The following is a 19364-nucleotide window of genomic DNA, read 5'->3' on the forward strand; positions in this document are numbered from 1 at the left end:
ATCCTCATCCGAACACTGAAGTTTTACAGATGATGAAACTGAGGCACTGAGAGGTTAAATTCAGCGTAAGGTCACACAGCGGATCAAGAACGCTTTGCTGACCCGGGTCTCCTCAGGGCCAGAAACTCTCACCAGCTCATCTTTGCTTCCTTGCTCCCTTTCTTTTCAATTCCTTTCTTTCCCTGCCTTCTTATTCCCTCTGTCCCTTTGTTCCTTCCCCCAGGACACCCGTAGCCAGTTCATCACAGGAAAATCGGTGCTGAAGCTGGGAAGGGAGGCTCCAGAGTGGCTCAATCCCTTGTCGTTCTCAAGGTCACGTGGTCTCTCCCCTGGCAGCGCTGCCTCTTGGGGGCATCCACTCCTTTCTCCTCCCCACCCCGGCTTCCCTTGCTTGTCCCTCATTTCTCCTCCCGCACATTTCAGCTTCCTGGGAGCCTGTTTCAGACCTGACGCAATGCTCTAGCCTCTCTCGTCGCAGCCAGCCATCCTCAGCTCTCACCGGGCATCCTAAGACAGTGCGCCCTCCTCCAGGGAGAGGCAGGCGGGGGTACAGGCTCGGGCTCTTGTCACATGTCTTTCATGCTGCAGTCCCCCGCTCCTGTTACCCCCTTTGCGTCAAAATGATGAGGGTTTGAGGAATGGAAGGGAGACTGTTAAAAGGAAAAAAAAAAAAAGCCTAGCAAGAGGGGAGAGAAGGTGAGAACTGTAAGACGGCAGGCCCAGCTCATCTCAGAGGAAGCACCCCCACCCCCAGCAGGCGCTAAATGTGTGGTATGAAAAGCAGCGTGATGTGGCAGCTCGGAGCACGGTCTTTGGCGCCAGGAGGGAAGAGATCCGAGCCCCAGCCAAACCTCTCAGTGCACTGGAGCCCTTCAGCTTCCTCACCCATAAAACCGAGATCTGAACACCTATCCCAAGGGTTGTTCACTCAACAGACGCTTACCAAGCATTACCTAGGTACTGGGGCTGCTCTAGGTGCTAAGGGTACAGCGATGGACAAGACAAGCACCTCCCCACACACACATATACACACACACACACAGGTTCCCAACATGTGTCATATCAAAGGAAGCCATTAGCAGAGGGATTCCCAAACATTGCTTCATATTAAAATCAAGTGGGGAGCTTTTTAAACTCCCTTTGCCCTGGTCACACTCCGCATTGATTAAATTACAATGTCTGGCGGTGGTAACCAGACATCAGAATTTATTCAAGATCCTCAAATGACTTTAACGTGCAAGGTTTGGAATCCAGGGCATTAGTAGTAAACGCTCCCTGGATAGACTTCTGCCTTTGCCTCCTCCCCTCCATCCTAGCGGAAGGCAAGTACCTCATTCATGCTAACCAGAGGCTGGGCAACCCCAGGCGTAGTGGGTACTTACATTAGCAGTGAAAAGGATAACTCTGATTAAAAGAAGAATCTGGATTAACTCACTGGTTTCCATAAATGTCTTTGGGTTTTCTTCTTGAAGAAAGAACTCACGAGGCAGCCCTTCCCGAACACGTGTGAATAAATGCTGTGAAAGTCATGAAGTCCCCCTGAAACAGCCTCTTCACTCAGCCTGTTGGCAGCTAAACTCCTCCTCCTCTTCAATAGGGTTAGCCTCGAACTTTCTCAAAGATTTACAGTCTACAGATTAACATCATAAACCACTAATTTAGGGGACTCCATCTCCAGACTATCTCTTGTTTATTGAGGAAACTCTCACCCCAAAAGGGGGTCTGAGTCTATGGTGTTGAGAGTAAAAAGTGGATGATTTAAGAGACTGCCACCTTAACTAGTCTCACCACTAGACATGGACCAGGTTTGACCTGCTTCCTTCCAGGGAGCAAAAGCTTCAGGGATGTTTACGAAGAGGCCCTGCTACCTTCATGGGAAACAAACAGTAAATATGCCTTCTCCTGCCCCGAGGAGCCCTCGGCGTTCCGGACCCTCACACCAAAGTGACCAGCCCAGAACTTTAATTCACACAGGGCTGGGTTGCATATCCAGGCAAAAGTAGACTTTATCTCATCGTGCTGTTATTTATCAGATGACTGAGGGAAACAACAGAGTTTTTGGGGGGAGGGGGGTTGTGTAAACCAACCTGCAGAAGGATGGTTGTTTTATATTGACTTTTCATCAGGTTGTTGATGGATTCAAAGAGCCGTCTCATGGATTCTTCAAACTCCATCTGTTCCTTGCCTTCATAAAGCCTGAAAGAAGACACACCTGAATCATTTCTCAAGCCAACAGGCAATCCCTTTGAAAGTGTGTGCCAGCCACAAACTTCATTTACAATTGAAAAGAGAAAGGGGTGGAGATGGGGGCCTGCGGGGAGAGGGAGTTGATTCCACTGCCACCGCAGGCACAGTCCTCTGGGGGCGGGGCGTGTCCACAGGCAGCACAGATACCATCTAACTGACAGCATAATGAACTGCCCCCTCCTGCCTTTTGTTTAAACCCTGAAGAACCTCAAAGGAATGAAATGTGTCCAAGCTGAGGGGACATTAATAATTTTACCTTTCTGCAAGAATCAGAGGGGGGACTGTGGTCATATCAGATTTTCAAAGTATCTTGGAAGCATCCAGGAGAAATATTTTGGGGTGCACTGCCCTTCCCCTCAGCCACGGGCTGCTTGCCGGAGGAATACGGTCACGCCCTGGCCATGTCAGGGGCTGTCTTCTTCCCTACCTTCTCACCTCAGGAGTGTGCCTGTTACCTCATTTACACCTCTTGTTTCTGATTATAAAGGCTCTGTGTCGATATTGTTAAAAAAAAAAGAAAAGAAAACATAATAGAAACGCACTACTGATGAAGTGAGACTCCTCGTTAATCCTCCCATGAGATGAGCGATTGCTGACATTCTGATGGATGTCCCTACAGAGATTTTTTGAGGCCTAATACATACATGTGACTTTTTATAGAAACCATCCCCTCATCTAAAATCAGCCTCCTTATTGCCCTCTTGGCCCAGCCTTGGAGTCTTGTGCAGCTCAAGGCCTCTCCAAACAAGACTTTATTTCCCACCATGAAAAGTCCACAGCCTAAGCTGTGGCATCCTGGGCGAAACACAGAGAGAGGAGCGCTCCGGTCTACGCATTCTGACAAAGAGGGGCTCCGGTCACAGCCCTACACAGCCAGACACCACGGGGCTGCTGCCGTGGTGAAGGTGCTTTCTCAGATAAAGCGCCGACTTGCTCAAGGGCTTTGCCTGCTCCATCAATCACAGGAAGGGCGGTCCCTCAGCGCCTCCTCAGCGCTGTCTCCACTCAGTCCCCACCCATCCTCTCGCCCCTCTTTTCATTCTGCTTCTCTCTCACTTCCTGTCCCTGTCTTTAAGCCTGTGTCTCTCTGCTTCCTTCTTCTGAGTATCAATTCTGATTCACTGTCAATCTGTCAATATCAATCTGTTCACTCTGTCTGTCGGTCCCTACGTTTATGTCTGCTGCTCACGCTCTCTTTGACTTCCTCTCTTTCCTCTGTCTTAGTCGCTCTCTGTGTCTCCTTCTCCTCTTTTTCCTCAAGTGACCCCTTCCTAAAGCCTCCTGAAGTAAGAGGCTTAAAAGGGAAGCCAGTGCTGAATGTATATTGCAATCCATTACAGGGACCCAGCAATTGGTGCTGACTTTCTGGGTATCTAGTTCAAGGTCATGGAGACAAGGTCATGGAGAGGAGCCAGGAGTCCTAAGTCTTGTCTCTTTCTCTCTCCTCCCTGCCCTACATTCCTTGTCCTGCCAGCACAGCGATGTCTGCCACTGAGGTTGTGTCTCAGAGTCATCAGCCCTGGGATCCAATCTCCACTTTGCCCAGTACTAAATGAAGACCTTATTAACAACAGCAAACATCACAGAGCATTACTCTGCCCCAGGCACTGTCTATATATATTAAATCATGTACCCTCATCAGCACACCATGACAAGGGGCCTCACCTTAACCCCCATTTTACAGATGGATGACTTAAACAACACGCCCAGGGACTCCACACCAGGAAGTGTTGGAGCCAGAATTCAAATCCGGCCGTCCAGCTCCTGAGCCCACCCTCTCCACCATTTTGTAGAACACTGTGCTCAGCCCTTTCCTGACTCTCTTAATTCCTGTAAGCCCCAGTTCCTCACCTGCAAAATGCAGGCTGCAACAGCACTGCGTCTGACGGTGGTAAGGAAACCAGCTCCCACGTGACATGCTCGGCACACGCCGGGCCCCGGTAAATGTCAGCCGTTGTCTTGCTGTTGTTAATTGTGGGAGTGGGAGTGGGAGTATTACACAGATGAGGACATAAAACAACCTTTCAAGAGGTTGAAACTTGCCCAAATCCCATCAAAGTGGAAAAGGTGAGACCAGGTCTGGCAGGGAGGAAGGGAGGGTCCTAATTCAAAGCAGTGGTGCCTTCTTTCCCTGTGAGCTTTTCTTTGTGCCCAAAGTTAGGATGGTCCATCCCCCAAGGCTTTTGCCTTGAAATCGGTTACTCTTTCCTCTAGCCACAGCTGCCTGAAAACATTTAATAAAATAAATCAAGCATTGTAATTCCTGTTACTGGTCTATGGTGTCTCCCTCCCAGGCATGGTGACCTCATCATTATATATACATATATGGACTTTCTCTGCAAGGTTTACCTATTTGTATATTTGCACGTGGAGGGTAGGGGAGGTGGGGATCCCACTGGGTCCTCTTCTTGGGAACCACCTGTGTTGCCCACAAGAATGGCCTCCAGCAGCTTTTTCCTGCTGGTTGACCCTACCTAGCCCCCCACCTCCCACAAATGAAAAATCCCATGGCAGCTCCCTCCCTGGAATACATGCTCCGAGTCATCTTAGTGGCAGTGCTCCAGGGGGAAAGTTCATGAACTCCTGCTGAAGAGATCCTTGAGGCTACCCTGGTTCCTCACATCCCTGGGTCTGGTTACTTAATTCATTTTGGATTTTGTGAGCTGAACAAATATCCTTCCTATAAACTCCCTTTTTTGCTTAGACCAGCCCTGGCTCTACTCACTGTAACGCCTGTCTAAGTCAGAACTCTGCAGGGTGAGATGGGCTTCTCTGCAGCTCCCTGGGGTCCTAAACCAAGAGCTGCTGGGAAGGCCAGGGAATACTGAGTCCATGCTTCCTATTGTACAGATGAAGAGACTGAGGGCCAGAGTGGGGAGGTGACTTGGCTTCACTACCAGCTTTGAAATGTTATTTGACTGAGGTGGGAAGGAAAAGAGACCTTTAGGCTGTAATAACAAATCAAGGCCTTCCACTCAAATTCAAACTTTATAGGAAACTGAATTTAATTTCTACCAGCAGGACATTGTGAATTGCTCTAGGTCACAGACTGTGCCAGGGCTATAGCTCAACCCAGAGCTCAGCATCCTTCTCCTTCTGAGAATCTAACAGGGCAGGACAGACGACACAGAGCCCATGGGGCCAAGACTAGGGCATCTGCCTCAGTGGGCATCCAAGCTGCTCCCTGTTTTTCATGTCACAAGGAAAGCACCTTAACACCACAGTCTAGCCCAGGGCAGGAAATACATTCTACGCCCATCTAAGTTTTACAAAGGGTAAAAAGCAATTCTGTGGGGACGTGGCTTGAATTTGACAGTGGCTACATCATTAAACAAAACTGCTGTAGTCTTATCAATCGTGTGTGTGCATGTGTGTTAATTTTCAAGTCGGGGCTTTTAATTGGTGGGAATGAGAAGAACAGTTGAAGAAAATGACTCCAACTGGGAAAAAGAAAGGAAGCAGAAACCTATTTAGTTTAAAGCGTTTTGCTGTCTCGCCAGACTCCTCCCCGCACTGGCTGTGTGGCCTCGGACGAATTACGTCTCTGAATCTTACTCCTTTTGTTGATAAAACAGAGATGTGATGCTCATTCAGAGGTTTATTTCAAGGTGGAAAAAAAATGAGATAATGCCTTTCACATGCTTAATACTACAGCTGACACTTCAGTAAATACCAGTTATTCCTATACACAGAAGTGATCATATAGGCAAACTCTCTGATCTAAGTTACATAAATAAAAAGGAGTATTTCTTAGAAGGAGTGAGTAAGGAAAAATATACATGAGGGTTTTAGACAATATAGAAGAAATAAGGGGCTGATGGGGGTGTGGGGGGTGGGGCATTCAGCACTGTGGAACCTCCCCTGAGAAGCTTGAAGAGGAAGGAAAAAGAAAGCCTCGCCCATCTGCACGGCCTTGAATGTGGCTCTGAAGTCAAGGGCACAGCAGTGTGGTTTCAAGGTCCCTCTTTAGCACTTGTTCTTGCACATAGCTTCAGGAGGGAAACATTATTCCTGGCTTCAGAACATCTAGAAAGATGCTTTCGGAAACCAGCTGATGCTGCCAGGGAACGAATCACTGAAGGGCCCGAAGGCTCTGACCACAAGGAAAACAGGAACAACCTGCGAGGCACTCACTGTTCTGGGGCGTGCGAGCCCGACCGCAGCGGGCACTGAGCTCCCAGGGCTGAGACAAATATAGAGCTACTCGGATGGCATGTGATTCGTTAAGGAGACCCTGTGCACAGCTGAGCACTCACTAAATGCAAATGGGGCCCCATATGGTGTGTACAATGCTTTGCACCACCTCCTCCACGCAGGTACATAAAACAGAGATGCCAACCTCAGGCCAGCAGCCCAGGGAAGCAAAATCAAACCAAGGCAAGCTCAGGCTGCAGAAAGCCAGGAGGAAGATTTACCTTAGAATCCAGGGTGGAGCATTTCCTGGCACCTCGGCCCCTTTTCATTCTCTACACCTCGGCCACTTCCAGCTCCTCTGAGCCACATTCCCAGGCAGCCTCCTGATTTCTTCCCTGCCTCTTAGAGGCAACACGGACATTTAAGTAAGTCTGCATAGCTTCCAAACCCTGCTCTGCCACTTCTTAGCTGGGTGATCTTGGCTAAAGTTCTTAATCTCTAGAAGGCTCAGGTTTCTCACTAGTAGAATGGTACTAGTCCTATACAGTTGTCCTGCAATAAAATAATGCCCGTAGAGCAGCGAGCACCATGCCTGGCACACAGTTTACACTCGATAAATAGTAGCTCTTGTTACACAGTATCACTGTTTTCTTCTGGAGCCACTCCTTTTTGCTTTCTAAGCCTCAGGAGGAAGGAATCATAAGGAGGAACGTCATAAAGACAATTGCCATTAATTGAGCACCAACTGTGTGCCAGGCAGTGCAGTGGAGACAAGAGGAATTAAGACTCAGCCCCTATCCCCAGGGAAATCATGATGCAAACCAACAGGTTAAGCCATGTATTGGCACACAGTGAGTAAAACTGAAAAATGAAAGCTTAAAATTCTTATTGAGCATTTCTGCAGGGTCAGGCATGGTGCTAAGTTCTTCACATAGATTAGCTCATTTGACAGAGGCTACCTTTACCCACCTTTTGTACATAAGACAAAAATTAAAGAGGCAAGAGCAAGGGGAACAGAGGCTGAGAGGAGGGAGCAAGGGCTCTGGCCAAACACAGACCACAGGGAGCACCTGGTGGATGCTTCTCAGCCCTCAGCACCCACCCCCTCCAGCCACCACCACAGCCTGTCCCCTCCCCTCCCTCCTCCCCCCTCCCCGCAGCAGTCCCAGACAAGCCTCCAGGATTAGACCTGGGCCTGGCTTGCCTCTGTCTCCCTCACCTGGTCACATCTTTGCTTAAATTTGCTCTTGGCAAGACACACACCTGACTCATTTCACAAGTGCCTGGGAGCAAGACCAGATTAACTGGAAGGGTCTAAAAATGAAAACTCTATCTTAAATGTCTCCGTGATCTTACACGGAACTGAGCAAAATTACTCAAACAAGGAGGTCACCCCACACCATTCTGTTACCTTGCCACACAAGGGAAGATCTTTTTTGCCCCCAGTGATGCTAGGCACACGAGGAACACCATAGAAGGGAGGCCACTTATTTCAAGAATTTCCTTAGATTCACGATAACGCACAGTGCACGGCATTTAACGCAGACTATCATGACGACGGAACTTCCGGGTCTGAACACCTCATTCTTTACCGTCCCCACCTGCTTGCCTGCCTTCTCCGCTAGAGTGTAAGCTCCACGCAGGCAGAGATCAAGGCTATCTTGTTGTAATATCGGCATGTCTCGCAACAGCCACGGAACATCAAAAGTGAGTTTTAAGCAAGTGCACCAACAAATGATAAGGTTTTAAATGAATGAATCTCAGCACTTTCAACATGGCTGTACAGAGATGTCCCATGAGTCCAGAACTCACAGCAGTTCAGCTAATTCTAATGGTACCCAAACAACATCTTGAGGATGGCACTGACAGTCACCTTCAGCCAGGCCAGTTTTATTTATTATTCTTACTTTTACCACCAAGACGACTACTACCACTGCTAATAGCTGCTACTTATTAAGCATTCACTGTGCACCAGGCACTATGCTGACTGCACAAGGTCACCCAGCTAGTACGTAGCAGAGGCAGGATTTGAGCCCAAGAGTTCTGGCTCCAATGTCTCGCTCCTTTAACCAGTAGGCAGGGCTGCCTCCAGGGAACAGAGTGAAGTAAGAGCAGATGACTGGGACCCAGAACACGTCAGGGTGGGTAGGAAAGCACCATTTGCTCCCAGGAGGATGCTATGGGGCTGTCTAGGGAAGTTAGATGGCTGGCTCTAACCTTTTTCTGTCCAAGCTCTAAATCCAAGGTGACTTGGCTGGTGTTCCTACTCCTGAGCCAATAATTCGCTCTATTACAGGAAGTGTAAATTAGTGACTTTACAAAAAAAAAAAAAAAAGCCATTAAGTCATTGCTGGTTTCAGAAGAGTAATTACTCTGGAAAATTCACAGCACTCTAAAACCAGAATCTACCTATCTCTCTACTCACTCTCTCTCTCTCTCTCTCTCTCTCTCTCCCTCTCTCTCTCTCTCCCCTCCCAAGCCCTCCCACCCCACCCACAATTTGGGATAAAGAATAACTGTAGCCAGACCAGTGGCAGAGTCTGTCTGGAAACCATCCTTGCATTTATTGATCCTACTTACAGAAAGAAACCCTTCAGTGCACTCAGCAAGCACATTTAAATCAAAGCAATAGGGCTGGAAAGGGCTCATGAAAGAGAGGGTCCCCTCCCTGGTTCCCCTCTTCCCCACATGGTCACCATCATCACCCCTTCTCTCACCCAACAAGGTCTGCAGACCTGAAACAATCAGAAACTTGCAGATTAAGACGTGGATTTGTGGTGCAATGAGACTGGCGTGAGCTGTGCAGCTCAACAGTAGCCAGAGAAAATTTCTTTTGAACCATAACAAAGTTGAAATGTAAAGCGTTATTCTCAGAAGAGAAAAAGTAAAGCTGTATCAGTAAGAAGACTATGTAAGGAGGGGCGAGGATAACCACAGAGCTGCCAGTGTGAACCGTCAAGCCGCCCTAGTGGCCGGAGAGTATTGCCTGCAGACGAGCAGTCGGCAGGCAGGACTCAGACCAGTTCCTGGTGCCAATCCTTTTGTCAATGACAGAATTATTTCTACTTGAGCTGTTACTTCTCCACAATCTGACATTTGAGGAGGGACTGCCCCTCAGGACAAACTGCGAAGAAGTCTCACTAAACAGTCTTCTTCCAGCAAATCACCCCAGGGAAGAATGATCTGTGGGTGAGAAGGGGAAAAAGACAAACTCAACATGTGGGGAATCCCGTTTTGAAAAACGTCTAGAATGAAGGAACAAAAATTAATGCAATCATTAAGGAAAAACTGCCTCAGATAGAAGCGTAAACAGCCTAAATAAAAAAAAAAAAAAAAGAAGTTAACAATATGGAAGAAACGAGAGAAAAACAATCCATCTAAAACATTCAATGTACTTTTAAAATATGGCAACCCTATGTAATAAATTAATAGTAAGTAGGTAATAAAATGCAGGCGAAAGCCTTGAAAAGAACTCTAAGTTATGAATAGAGTGTGATGTGTGCCCTGTGCCATCCTTCATTCTAAGAGGATCGGCAGCCTTTATGTAATTTGGCAAGAAGAACTAAGTTGTATGTCTGCACTTAGGTAAATTTCTCCATTAGCATGAAAAACGGTATTCGGGGTTTTTCCCCTTAACATAATTAGAAATTGAGAGTTCCAAAAGCAATGTTCCTAAGGATAGAAACACACACACACTCACACACACACACAGACATCCATGGTTCCAAGACATACAGAGAAAAATACAGTTTATATCATCTACTCGAAAGGGAAGCTAGTACTCAGCACAGTCTTCCCAGTTCTTTCTCATACAAAGTTGGTCTACAAAGTTTGGGTACTTAAAAAAAATTAGGTTTTGACCACTTCTCTTAGCATTTCTTCCTTTGTTTTTTTTTTTTTTTTTTTAATGAACTGGGAAGTGTCCATAATGTCTTTTTTCTTTTATTATTGTGTTGAAGTATAGTTGATTTAGAATATTGTGTTAGTTTTGGGTGTACAGATGTTGATACAGTATTTCTGCAGATTATATTCCATCACAGGTTATTATAAGATAATGGGTATAATTCTCTGTGCTATACAGTATATCCCTACTGCTTATCTATTTTAAATACAGTAGTTTGTATCTGTTAACCCCCATTTCCCCTCCTTCTCCCCTTTGATAACCACAAGTTTTTCTGTATCTGTGAATCTGTTTCCACGTTGCAAATACATTCATTTGTATTATCTTTTAGATTCTACATATAGGGGATAACATAGAGTATTTGTCTTTCTCTGACTTATTTCCCTAAGCTTAATATTCTCTAGGTCGTAACAGAAAAGGTTAAGTCGCAGAATGATTACACGCATGTCCACACACACACACACACACACCCCTAGTAAAATCTATACATTAAGCTGATCATCTCATTACCACTTAGAAAAGAGATTGTATATATCAACAGTTCCCTTACACACTTTTATATTATATTCTGATTTTATAACGAATAAAAATTACCTTTAATTTTAAAATGAGATATCTGCTCTTTCTACAGGGTGAATGTTTCTTCGCCTCCACTTCCTGTCTACAGCAATCCTTTTCCCCAAAGTCCGTCCTGAATTCCCTCATTCTCACCATGGGAACTAGACCTGGAGCCAGGCAATCCAGCTCAAGGCCATACAACTGGGGGTAGTTCTCCCTCTACAAGCACTGAGATGCTGATTCTTCACCCACCCGCTGGTTCCTGGCATGGACTGCAGCTGGAGAGACAGCTGCCTAAGAAATGTCAAGTTATTATTACTCTATAAACGGTGGTCTTGCCGAGACCATCTGAACTTTGCCCTTTCAGTCTGTGGCTTCCCGAGAAGGGTAATTAACCCCAGACTTCCTGCTCCACTGAGAGACTTGACATTTGGTGCGTGGCGTTAAATAGAATTTTTAACATTTTCTTTACTAATGGTACTGGTTTTAAAAATGCATGTGCAGTAAAACTCTTTGTTTTGAAATCTGGGAACACCTGAGGAAGTGTCTGAGTCCAAACATGGTAAGGTTTGCATGACTGGAGACCTCATTTGAGTGCTAGGATGGCTGAGGGCCAGACGAGTTGCCAGCAGAAGGCAGTGTGGCAGGAAGAGCAGTGGTCTGTGTCCCCCAGACTGAGTTATAAACCATATTCTAGCGCTCATGTGTGTTGTCATCCTTAGCAGACCACTTCACTCGGGGCTCCGGTTCCCTCATTTCTAAGTGGACCACATTACCATTAAGGGACACCTCCAGGATTCCTAGCTTCTTCTGTCAAAGAGTCAGGCTGGGGCATGACAATCGCCCAAGACCAAGCCTGCTTACACCGTGGAGCTCCCCAACGTGGCATGGCCCCAGGGGTGCCCTGAGGAAGGCAGGGGTGGGTTCTGAGGGGCTTGAGTGTCATTCAGTCTTCAAGTCCCATTAATCCACCTCCCCAAGCCACTTTGCTTGCTTTACTGAGTAAGACACGATTGATACGTAACACTGTGTAAGTTTAAGGTATACAATGTGATAATTTGGTACAAGTATATATTGCAAAAGGGTTTCCACAAGAAGGTGAGTTAACACATCCGTCACGTCACAAAATGACAAGTTTGTGTGTGTGTGTGTGTGTGTGTGTGTGTGAGAACATGCACGATCTACTCTCAGCAACTTTAAGTATATAATGCAAAATTGTTGACTATAGTCAAAGCCACTTCTTATCCTCCATCCTCATCAGCACCATTTTTATCCAATTCCCTATCGCCTCCTCCCTGCAGAGTTTTCTGAACCCATCTCCCTTCCTTCACTTTAATTCCCTTTCAATCCGTTTTTCACACAATGGTCAGAGGGACCGTTTTTAAAACACCAATGTGATCATACGGTTCTCTTGTCCAAAATCCTTTAATAGCTCCCGATTTCCCTCAGAATATTGTCCAGATGCCATGGCCTGCTTAAAACAGTAACAATGTCTAATTTGTGGAGTTAGCAAAAAAAAAAAAAAAAAAAAAGGCAAAACTGAAATACTGCTTAAAACAATAAAACAATAACAATGTCCCCTGAAGGAATGACTCAATGAAGTGAGGGAGCATAGGCTGTGTCTGTCCCCTAACCCAATTCAAGAAGGGGGCGTTACACAAATATACGTATGCATTTGCATGACTGGGACATTGTGCTGTACACCAGAAATTGACACAGTGTAACTGATGGTACTTCAATAAAAAAAAAAGAAGGGGGGTTTATATCTTTGAACATCACAGGAGGTAACCAAAGAGGCTTGTGGGGATTATGAAACACACATTTTTCAGTTTTAAATATGGAATTACTATAATCTAGAACACAAATGCCCCACAGGACAACGTGCACTCTGCTTGTACTTCACTCCTTCCTACCCAGGGCTCTGTAATTAACTCGGGGACTAACAATTCCGTCACTTCCACTGAGCTACCCCTTTCAGATACCACTGATCAGTCACCACTCCCTCTGTAGCCACCTCTAAACTCTGTGTCCTCCTTAACACTAGACCAGGCAGCCGCCCCCAACCCATCTGTGCAGCAAATGACACAAGCCCCCCTCGCCATTTAAGTGTCAGCATGCTACCCCACGACGTGCAAGCATTTTCAGCTAAATGCCTGCTGAGGACTTTGTAATACACTTAGAATAAACCTTGCATGGTAGGCGCTGCCTGTTTCTCCAAGCTCATCTTTCTCCTAATCTCCCCTGTGCTCTCTGGACTTCAGCCACGTGCGTCTTCCCTAAGTATCTGAAAAAAAACTCTTTCAAGCTCTTTCTTATTCAAGATCACTTGCTCAGACTTCCCCTCTCTGAAGGACTCTTCCTTCCATCCCTATGTGGCTGGTTCATTCCCATCCTTCACATCTCAGTTTAAACGTTACTTCATCAGAATCCTCAGTGTAACACTGAAGTAATCGCAACTTTAGACAAGGAAGCTAAGGCACAGACGTTAGGTCATTTGCCCCCAGTTACACAGGGGGTCACTGGAATTCTTCACCATTTATTTCTACTACTTGCTTATTCCCTTTACTGGCATTTATCATGATTTGCAACTACTTGGTGTATTTATTTTATTTTTTATCTCCCACAGTATTAATAAGGGAAGAATGAGGGCCGGGCTACATCTGTTTTGTTCACTGCAGTATCTTAGAATGGAACTTCCAAACAGTAAGACTCGAAAATGTGTATTAAATGAATGAATGAATTGAACTGAATTGAATTAATGTGTCTTTGCAAATGGCTACATTAGGAGAGCAGATCTGAGACACGGAGGGACCAGTTTGGAGATTTCAAGGACAGTGACCACATGCACCTCATTACCAAGTCCTTTTTAATTTTCCATCCACCCCAAAGATACAATAAGAAATAAACCCAACAATTGAGTAATATATTATTTCCTACTAAGGAAACAAATTCTACTTCGGGGTGATGCCTGCCTCAAGGGCATTTGAAGTGGATCACAAAGTACATCTAGTCATTCTGATTCAGTTCAGCTTCTCTGACAATTGGGTTAGCTTGGTGAATTTCACCCCTCTGGCAAACGAGACTCTTTATTATCCTGCACATTCATATTTAGTTACAGGAGATTTGCAAACACATTTCCTAAATCTACATAGTTATTCAGGAAATCGATCTTCCACCCAAATCATTCTCTGAGGAATTGTCAACCTCAGCATTTGACAGAAACAGCCATTTCTGTGCGAAGGCAAAGGTTCTGCCAGCAAGCTAGCTCCCAGACTTCCAACAAGGAGTTAACGAGGGAAGGAAATGGTCTACTGCTTCCGCCTAAAAGGATGAATATCTCATGTCCTCCATGGCTTTTCTCTTAACTATCTAAAGCATGTATAGTCTTGTTCGGCAAAATTAAGCCATTTAAAGGGACAATGGACGCAAACAAGACCAGCAGCTTACATTTTGCTGTAAGTGGAGTGTAAGATTGGTGACAACAGGAAACCATTGACCCAGCCTCTGAAGGATGGAGGGGGAAGCCAGTCTAGGATAAAACCCTGGCAAAAAAACAATCCACAGTGTAAGTAATTCGTACGCAGATGATGGGAAATAATTGTCAAAACCCTGCTCCCTTTGGCCTCCTGATTGGCTATTAGGAAAGATGCTAAACTCTGGACAGAGGTTTGGCTGATTCACCAAAGATCTCCTAATTGCAAAATAACTTGCCTCTGATGAGTTTCCAGTTCCCAGGACCTCACTGTAGCAGCTGATACGGCTGATGTTCCCTCCTTGAAGTGCTCCCTTTCCTGGGTCCTGGATTCTCCCTGCTTCTTCTCCTATATCTCCAATCCTCCTTTCCTGGGACTCTCCCTCAGCCATCCCTCCAACATTCTAATTGCCTGCATTTCATTCTGAGTTTATAGCATTGCTCACCTTGTGCCACAGCTTCAAATATTCCTTTCTCCTGAAGGAGATCAATTTCTACCAAAACCATATCTCCATTCTCCACTCCCCTGAACTCCAAATCTGAAACTAACTATCTGCTATACATTTCCATCTGGCTATACCAGTAAACACTTCCAGCTTTACAAGACCCGAACCAAACACATCATTTCCCACCCCACCCCCAGAACTTGCTCCTTCCCTCCTCATGCATCAATGCCGATGAGCAATGCCAGTCAAATGGGCCACAAAGTTCAGCGTCAGATCAGCCTATTGATCCCGTCTGTCAATTCCACTCCCGCACTCAATTACTTTGGGCAATCCTGCCATCCACAGACCCCCTATCTTCTTCCTTTCCTTCCTCTCCAGCCCCACTGTCACCACCTCAGTTTAAGTCCCCTTGCCAGGGTTACTGCAAAAGCTTCCTTACTGATCGCCTGCCTCCCCTCCTCCATACCATCTTCCACTTACTAACCTTACGTCTGCAGTAATCTTTCTAAAACATGAATATTATCATATTAATCCCCTGTTTTAGAACTTCAGTGCCCACCTGCTGCCAAAATCTGGGATTTCCAAAGCTGCTATGAGAAAAAAAAATTTTTTAAGAATGATTTCAACAGATGCTTATTTATTGATAAATTATATCCACAAACTAATCTAAGTCAAATAGTTACAAAGTTTAATTTCTTCATCTTGTGACAAAATGAGGAAATTTTAATATTTTTTTCTGATCCCAGTGGATCAGTGTATACCCCAATGGGGTACTCCCTCTGTGCTCTGAGGACGGAGGGCAGCACGTATGCCAATATCCCCCAGCGGGGAAGTGACGAGGTCACACTCCCTGATCCAGCGCTCAAAGTAGTTTACAACTTAGCCTCAGCCCCCCTCCTCAGACACACCCTCACTTCTCCGCCACTGCAGCTTCACCTGCCTAGCTATTCACAGGGTGGGCACAGAAGAGCGCAAAGGACAGAGGTTTTGCTGTCAGATCCCTCCCTGCCGACATCTAGCTGTGTGACCTAGAGTCACTTTCTGCACCTCTCTGGGCCCCAATTTCCCCTTCTGTAAAATGACTATAATAGTATCTGTTCTTTGCAGGGTTGTCGTAAGTATTAAGCGAGGTAGAGTGAAAACAGAGCCAGTCACAGAGAAGGGGCTTTATAAATGGTACCTTAGAGTAGTAGGAGTAATTGGAAGTTCTATATAATTCCTGATTATTTTTTCTTCCACGGGCGGGCTTCAATGTCTACTTTAAAAGACTACCTCCTCTGCGAAGAATTACCGATTCCCCCGAGGTGGAGTCCGTCATTCAAACCGGTCTGCCCCCAGGAACCACTTGCAGACCTCTCCTGAACCACAACCCTGGTCCTTGCTGACTCCAGGCACGTGGGCATCTGACTGCTGGCACGTGTGTCTCATCTCGTCCACTAAGTTGCCACTGCTCGAGGACATCTGACACTAAATTTCAGAGTTCCCAGCACTTAACAAAGTCCCTAGCACAGAATAGGTGCTCAATAAAAGTTGATCAATATTTCCATTTGCAAAGGGAAAAGAAGACTGTTTAAAAGTGCATGCATGTGCACAATTTCACGTTATAGTAAGGACAACTTACTTAACAGTTTACAAAGTGCTTTCACAAGTTTGTAGGAAAACAGGCTAAGACCTCCCTCTCTGCCCTGTAGCAATTCATAAAATAGACAATAAATTAAAGAGAAGTAACTGTTTGACAACATCCCTTTGATGACAGTTTTCTCTTCCACCCTGATCTGATGCCAAGTTAATGGGATCATAAAATAATCCCATTAACTGCAATTGTATAGTTTACTGAGCCATTACTGTCATCAGAAAGTGAAATAATATTCAAAGCTGAAAACAGAGGCTTACACAGGAATAAACGGCATTAACATGCAAACAAATCACATGCAGGAGAAACGGGAATAGCAACATGACCCGCATTCCAACTCGTGCTCCGCACAAACCGATGATTACATTTTAATACTTTTTCATACGTGAACAATGAAAACAAATCACACTGGCAAGTACCTCCAAGCTAAATCCATATCTGTTTAAAAAGGCAGAGGCTTATGTATTCCCTCTGACTGCAGGCTAGACTGGGCCTGCCTGAGCTTTATTCAGACAACCTTGCTGCCTAACATATTCATGACCTGGAGGATAAAGTAGTATATAATATTTACATATGAAGAAATTGAACTGGTGGAAGGATGAGACGGGAGCCGGGGGAGGTGGGGGTGGGACGGGTAGAATAAAGCAAGGTGCAAAATAAAAACGCAAAAGCAAGCGTTAGAGAGCATCAGATCATCTGATGCTGAAGGCAATTAGAGGGCAAGGATGTCTGACCCTGAGTGAGCAGAGCTAGATTGGGAGCGTCCGCTGGAGGTGAGAACTGTGCTCCTTTGAGCCTGTGTTAATGGAGCGGCAGCCTCAGTGCAGGCAAATGACACTGTGCACACACGCCATGGCCAGCCTTCCCAGGTCCCAAGTGAGGGTTGGGGAGCAGAAGAACTCCTAGAGATGCTGCTGCTCCCATTAGGATGATGTGTGCAGTCCTCTTTCCCTGAGCAGTAGCTTGTTTCCAAGGGGTGTGAGCTCACCTGGGCCAGCCCCACGTCAGCTTTTCTTCATTCATTTCTTGGGAGGATGTGAGGATAAAGTCACTGTTGCCCAGACAGCTTCGCCATGCTGGTGGGGATGCCCTTCCTGACAGCTCCTGCTCCAAGGCCTCGTTCTCTTCACTGAAGTCTTACTGTGCTTAGGGATGGATGGCTGCACCTAAACCCATGCAGCCTCGCCCCTCCCAGCAGCCCCAGCAGCACCCAGCAGGTAGACCCTCCCGCCAGAGCTGCTCTCTCTCAGGACAGCCCCTCCCATTGGCCAACCACACTTGTATGGTCCGGAAAAAGCTCCGGTTCTCAAAACTGCTTAATCAGATGAGGCAGAATGAGAAGCCTTGCTCTCCTGACTCTTAGCTATGCGCCCTTTGGGCTTGGGTCTAAGCCTCAGCCTGGTCACCCGTGGAAGGGGGCTAGAAGGGCTGTCTCGTCTCTTATTGAAGGAGAGCCTACTGTGTGCTGGGTGCTGTCCTCGGTGCTTGGAATGCAGTACAGAGTCAGAGTCCCGTCCTCAAGGAGCTGACACTCTAGCCGGCAGAGGGCAGTGATAATTAAAACAAAAGCATGACTTATCATGGTACAGTATGTTAACATGTATTTAGTTCCACGGGGAGGAAAAAGACAAAGCAGAGTGAATGGGAGGGTGGTCAGAAGTGCAGAGGGCAGGGGTTGCCACTGCACTGAGGGGAGGGAAGGAGACATTTGAACAAAGTTGTGAAAGAGGTGAGGGGGTGAGCAAGCCGGTGTCTGGGGAAGGGTGCAAAGGCCCTGTGTCAGGAACTTGAGCCACAACAAGGCCACCTATGGGGCTGGCGGGGAGTGAGAGAGGAACAGGAGATGAAGTCAGGAGATGAGGTTCTCCAGAGGATTATTTTGGGGGGCTGATGGAGGTAATGGGTAAAATGCACTTAGCAGGTAATAATAAGGCAGGCACCTGCCCTGTGACAGGCACCGCCTGACTGCCACGTGCCTGACATCCGTTAGCTCATCTTGTCTGCACAACAGCTCTGCCCGGGTTGTTCCATACATGGCTGTCTTACAAACAGGGAAACTGAGCTCTGGGTGGATTACTTGCCCAAGGTCATGAACCTTAGTAATTGGTAGCGGTAGGATTCAAATGCAGAATTCAAACCCAAGTAGCCTGGTTCCAGAAACGATGCCTTTAACCACTGAGCGGAATGCCGCCCCTAAGCAAACGGTGGCGGTGGCGATGAGTGTGGTGAAGGAGGAGTGTGTGAAGGCGGAGCAGCCCCAGGAGAGGGATTACTCGGAGGAGGAGGAGGAGGAAGCAGGAACTGAGTAAGCAGAACTGTAATGAGAGCAGAAGGCATGATGCAAAAGAAAAGACAGGCAGAGCAAGCAGGGAACAGAGAGCTGGATGCACAGCTTGGACCAGAAGGGCCTGATCACACGCACAGAGGCAGTGGAAGCAGCAGACAAAAGCAGGGCCCACCCTAAGGGCCAGCAACAGACCCAGGTGAATTCGCAGAGCTATAAAATGCCCTGCATTGAGGTCCTCAAAAAGCAAAGACACCTGGTAAAGGTGTCCCCTCCTCCTAAAAAACAAAGAGCAAGAAATGTCTTGGATAGCATGAACGGTAAGCCGAATTTTGAGCATGGATCAAGACACTAAAACTTTTACTAATTTAAATTTGAGTTTTTGAAACAAGCACCCTTTCCGTCTCTTCTAGGTGAAAACACGGTAACAGCTAATGTTTACTCTGAGAGCTGATTTATCCCTACTCACGGATGAGGAAACCAAGGCTCAGTGAGGCTGAGTCACTCTCTAAGCCAGGCGCTTACAGGGACAGGAAATGTCCTGTGTGACCAGTGACCATCACTGAGCCAACACTGCCCAGTACAGGGCGACCATCACCGTGTCCCACACCACCTCCCCATACTCCAGCCTGTGGCAGCTCCAGGATCTGAAAGGACTACAGACAAGAAGGAGCAAATGCCATCTCAGA

At 46.5% G+C, this 19364-nt stretch overlaps 1 protein-coding gene across 1 annotated transcript in view; it reads right to left on the reverse strand.

Annotated features, from left to right (window-relative positions):
* The window catches only part of DOCK2 (dedicator of cytokinesis 2), a 371332-nt gene that overhangs the window by 282548 nt on the left and 69420 nt on the right, over window positions 1–19364 (reverse strand). The window contains exon 23 of the mRNA XM_010972245.3: window positions 2088–2196. Within this exon, the coding sequence (XP_010970547.2) occupies window positions 2088–2196 (109 nt within the window). The remainder of the gene's footprint in view (window positions 1–2087; window positions 2197–19364) is intronic.

Source organism: Camelus bactrianus, chromosome 22 (assembly GCF_048773025.1).
Source record: "Camelus bactrianus isolate YW-2024 breed Bactrian camel chromosome 22, ASM4877302v1, whole genome shotgun sequence".
Taxonomy (NCBI): Eukaryota; Metazoa; Chordata; class Mammalia; order Artiodactyla; family Camelidae; genus Camelus; species Camelus bactrianus.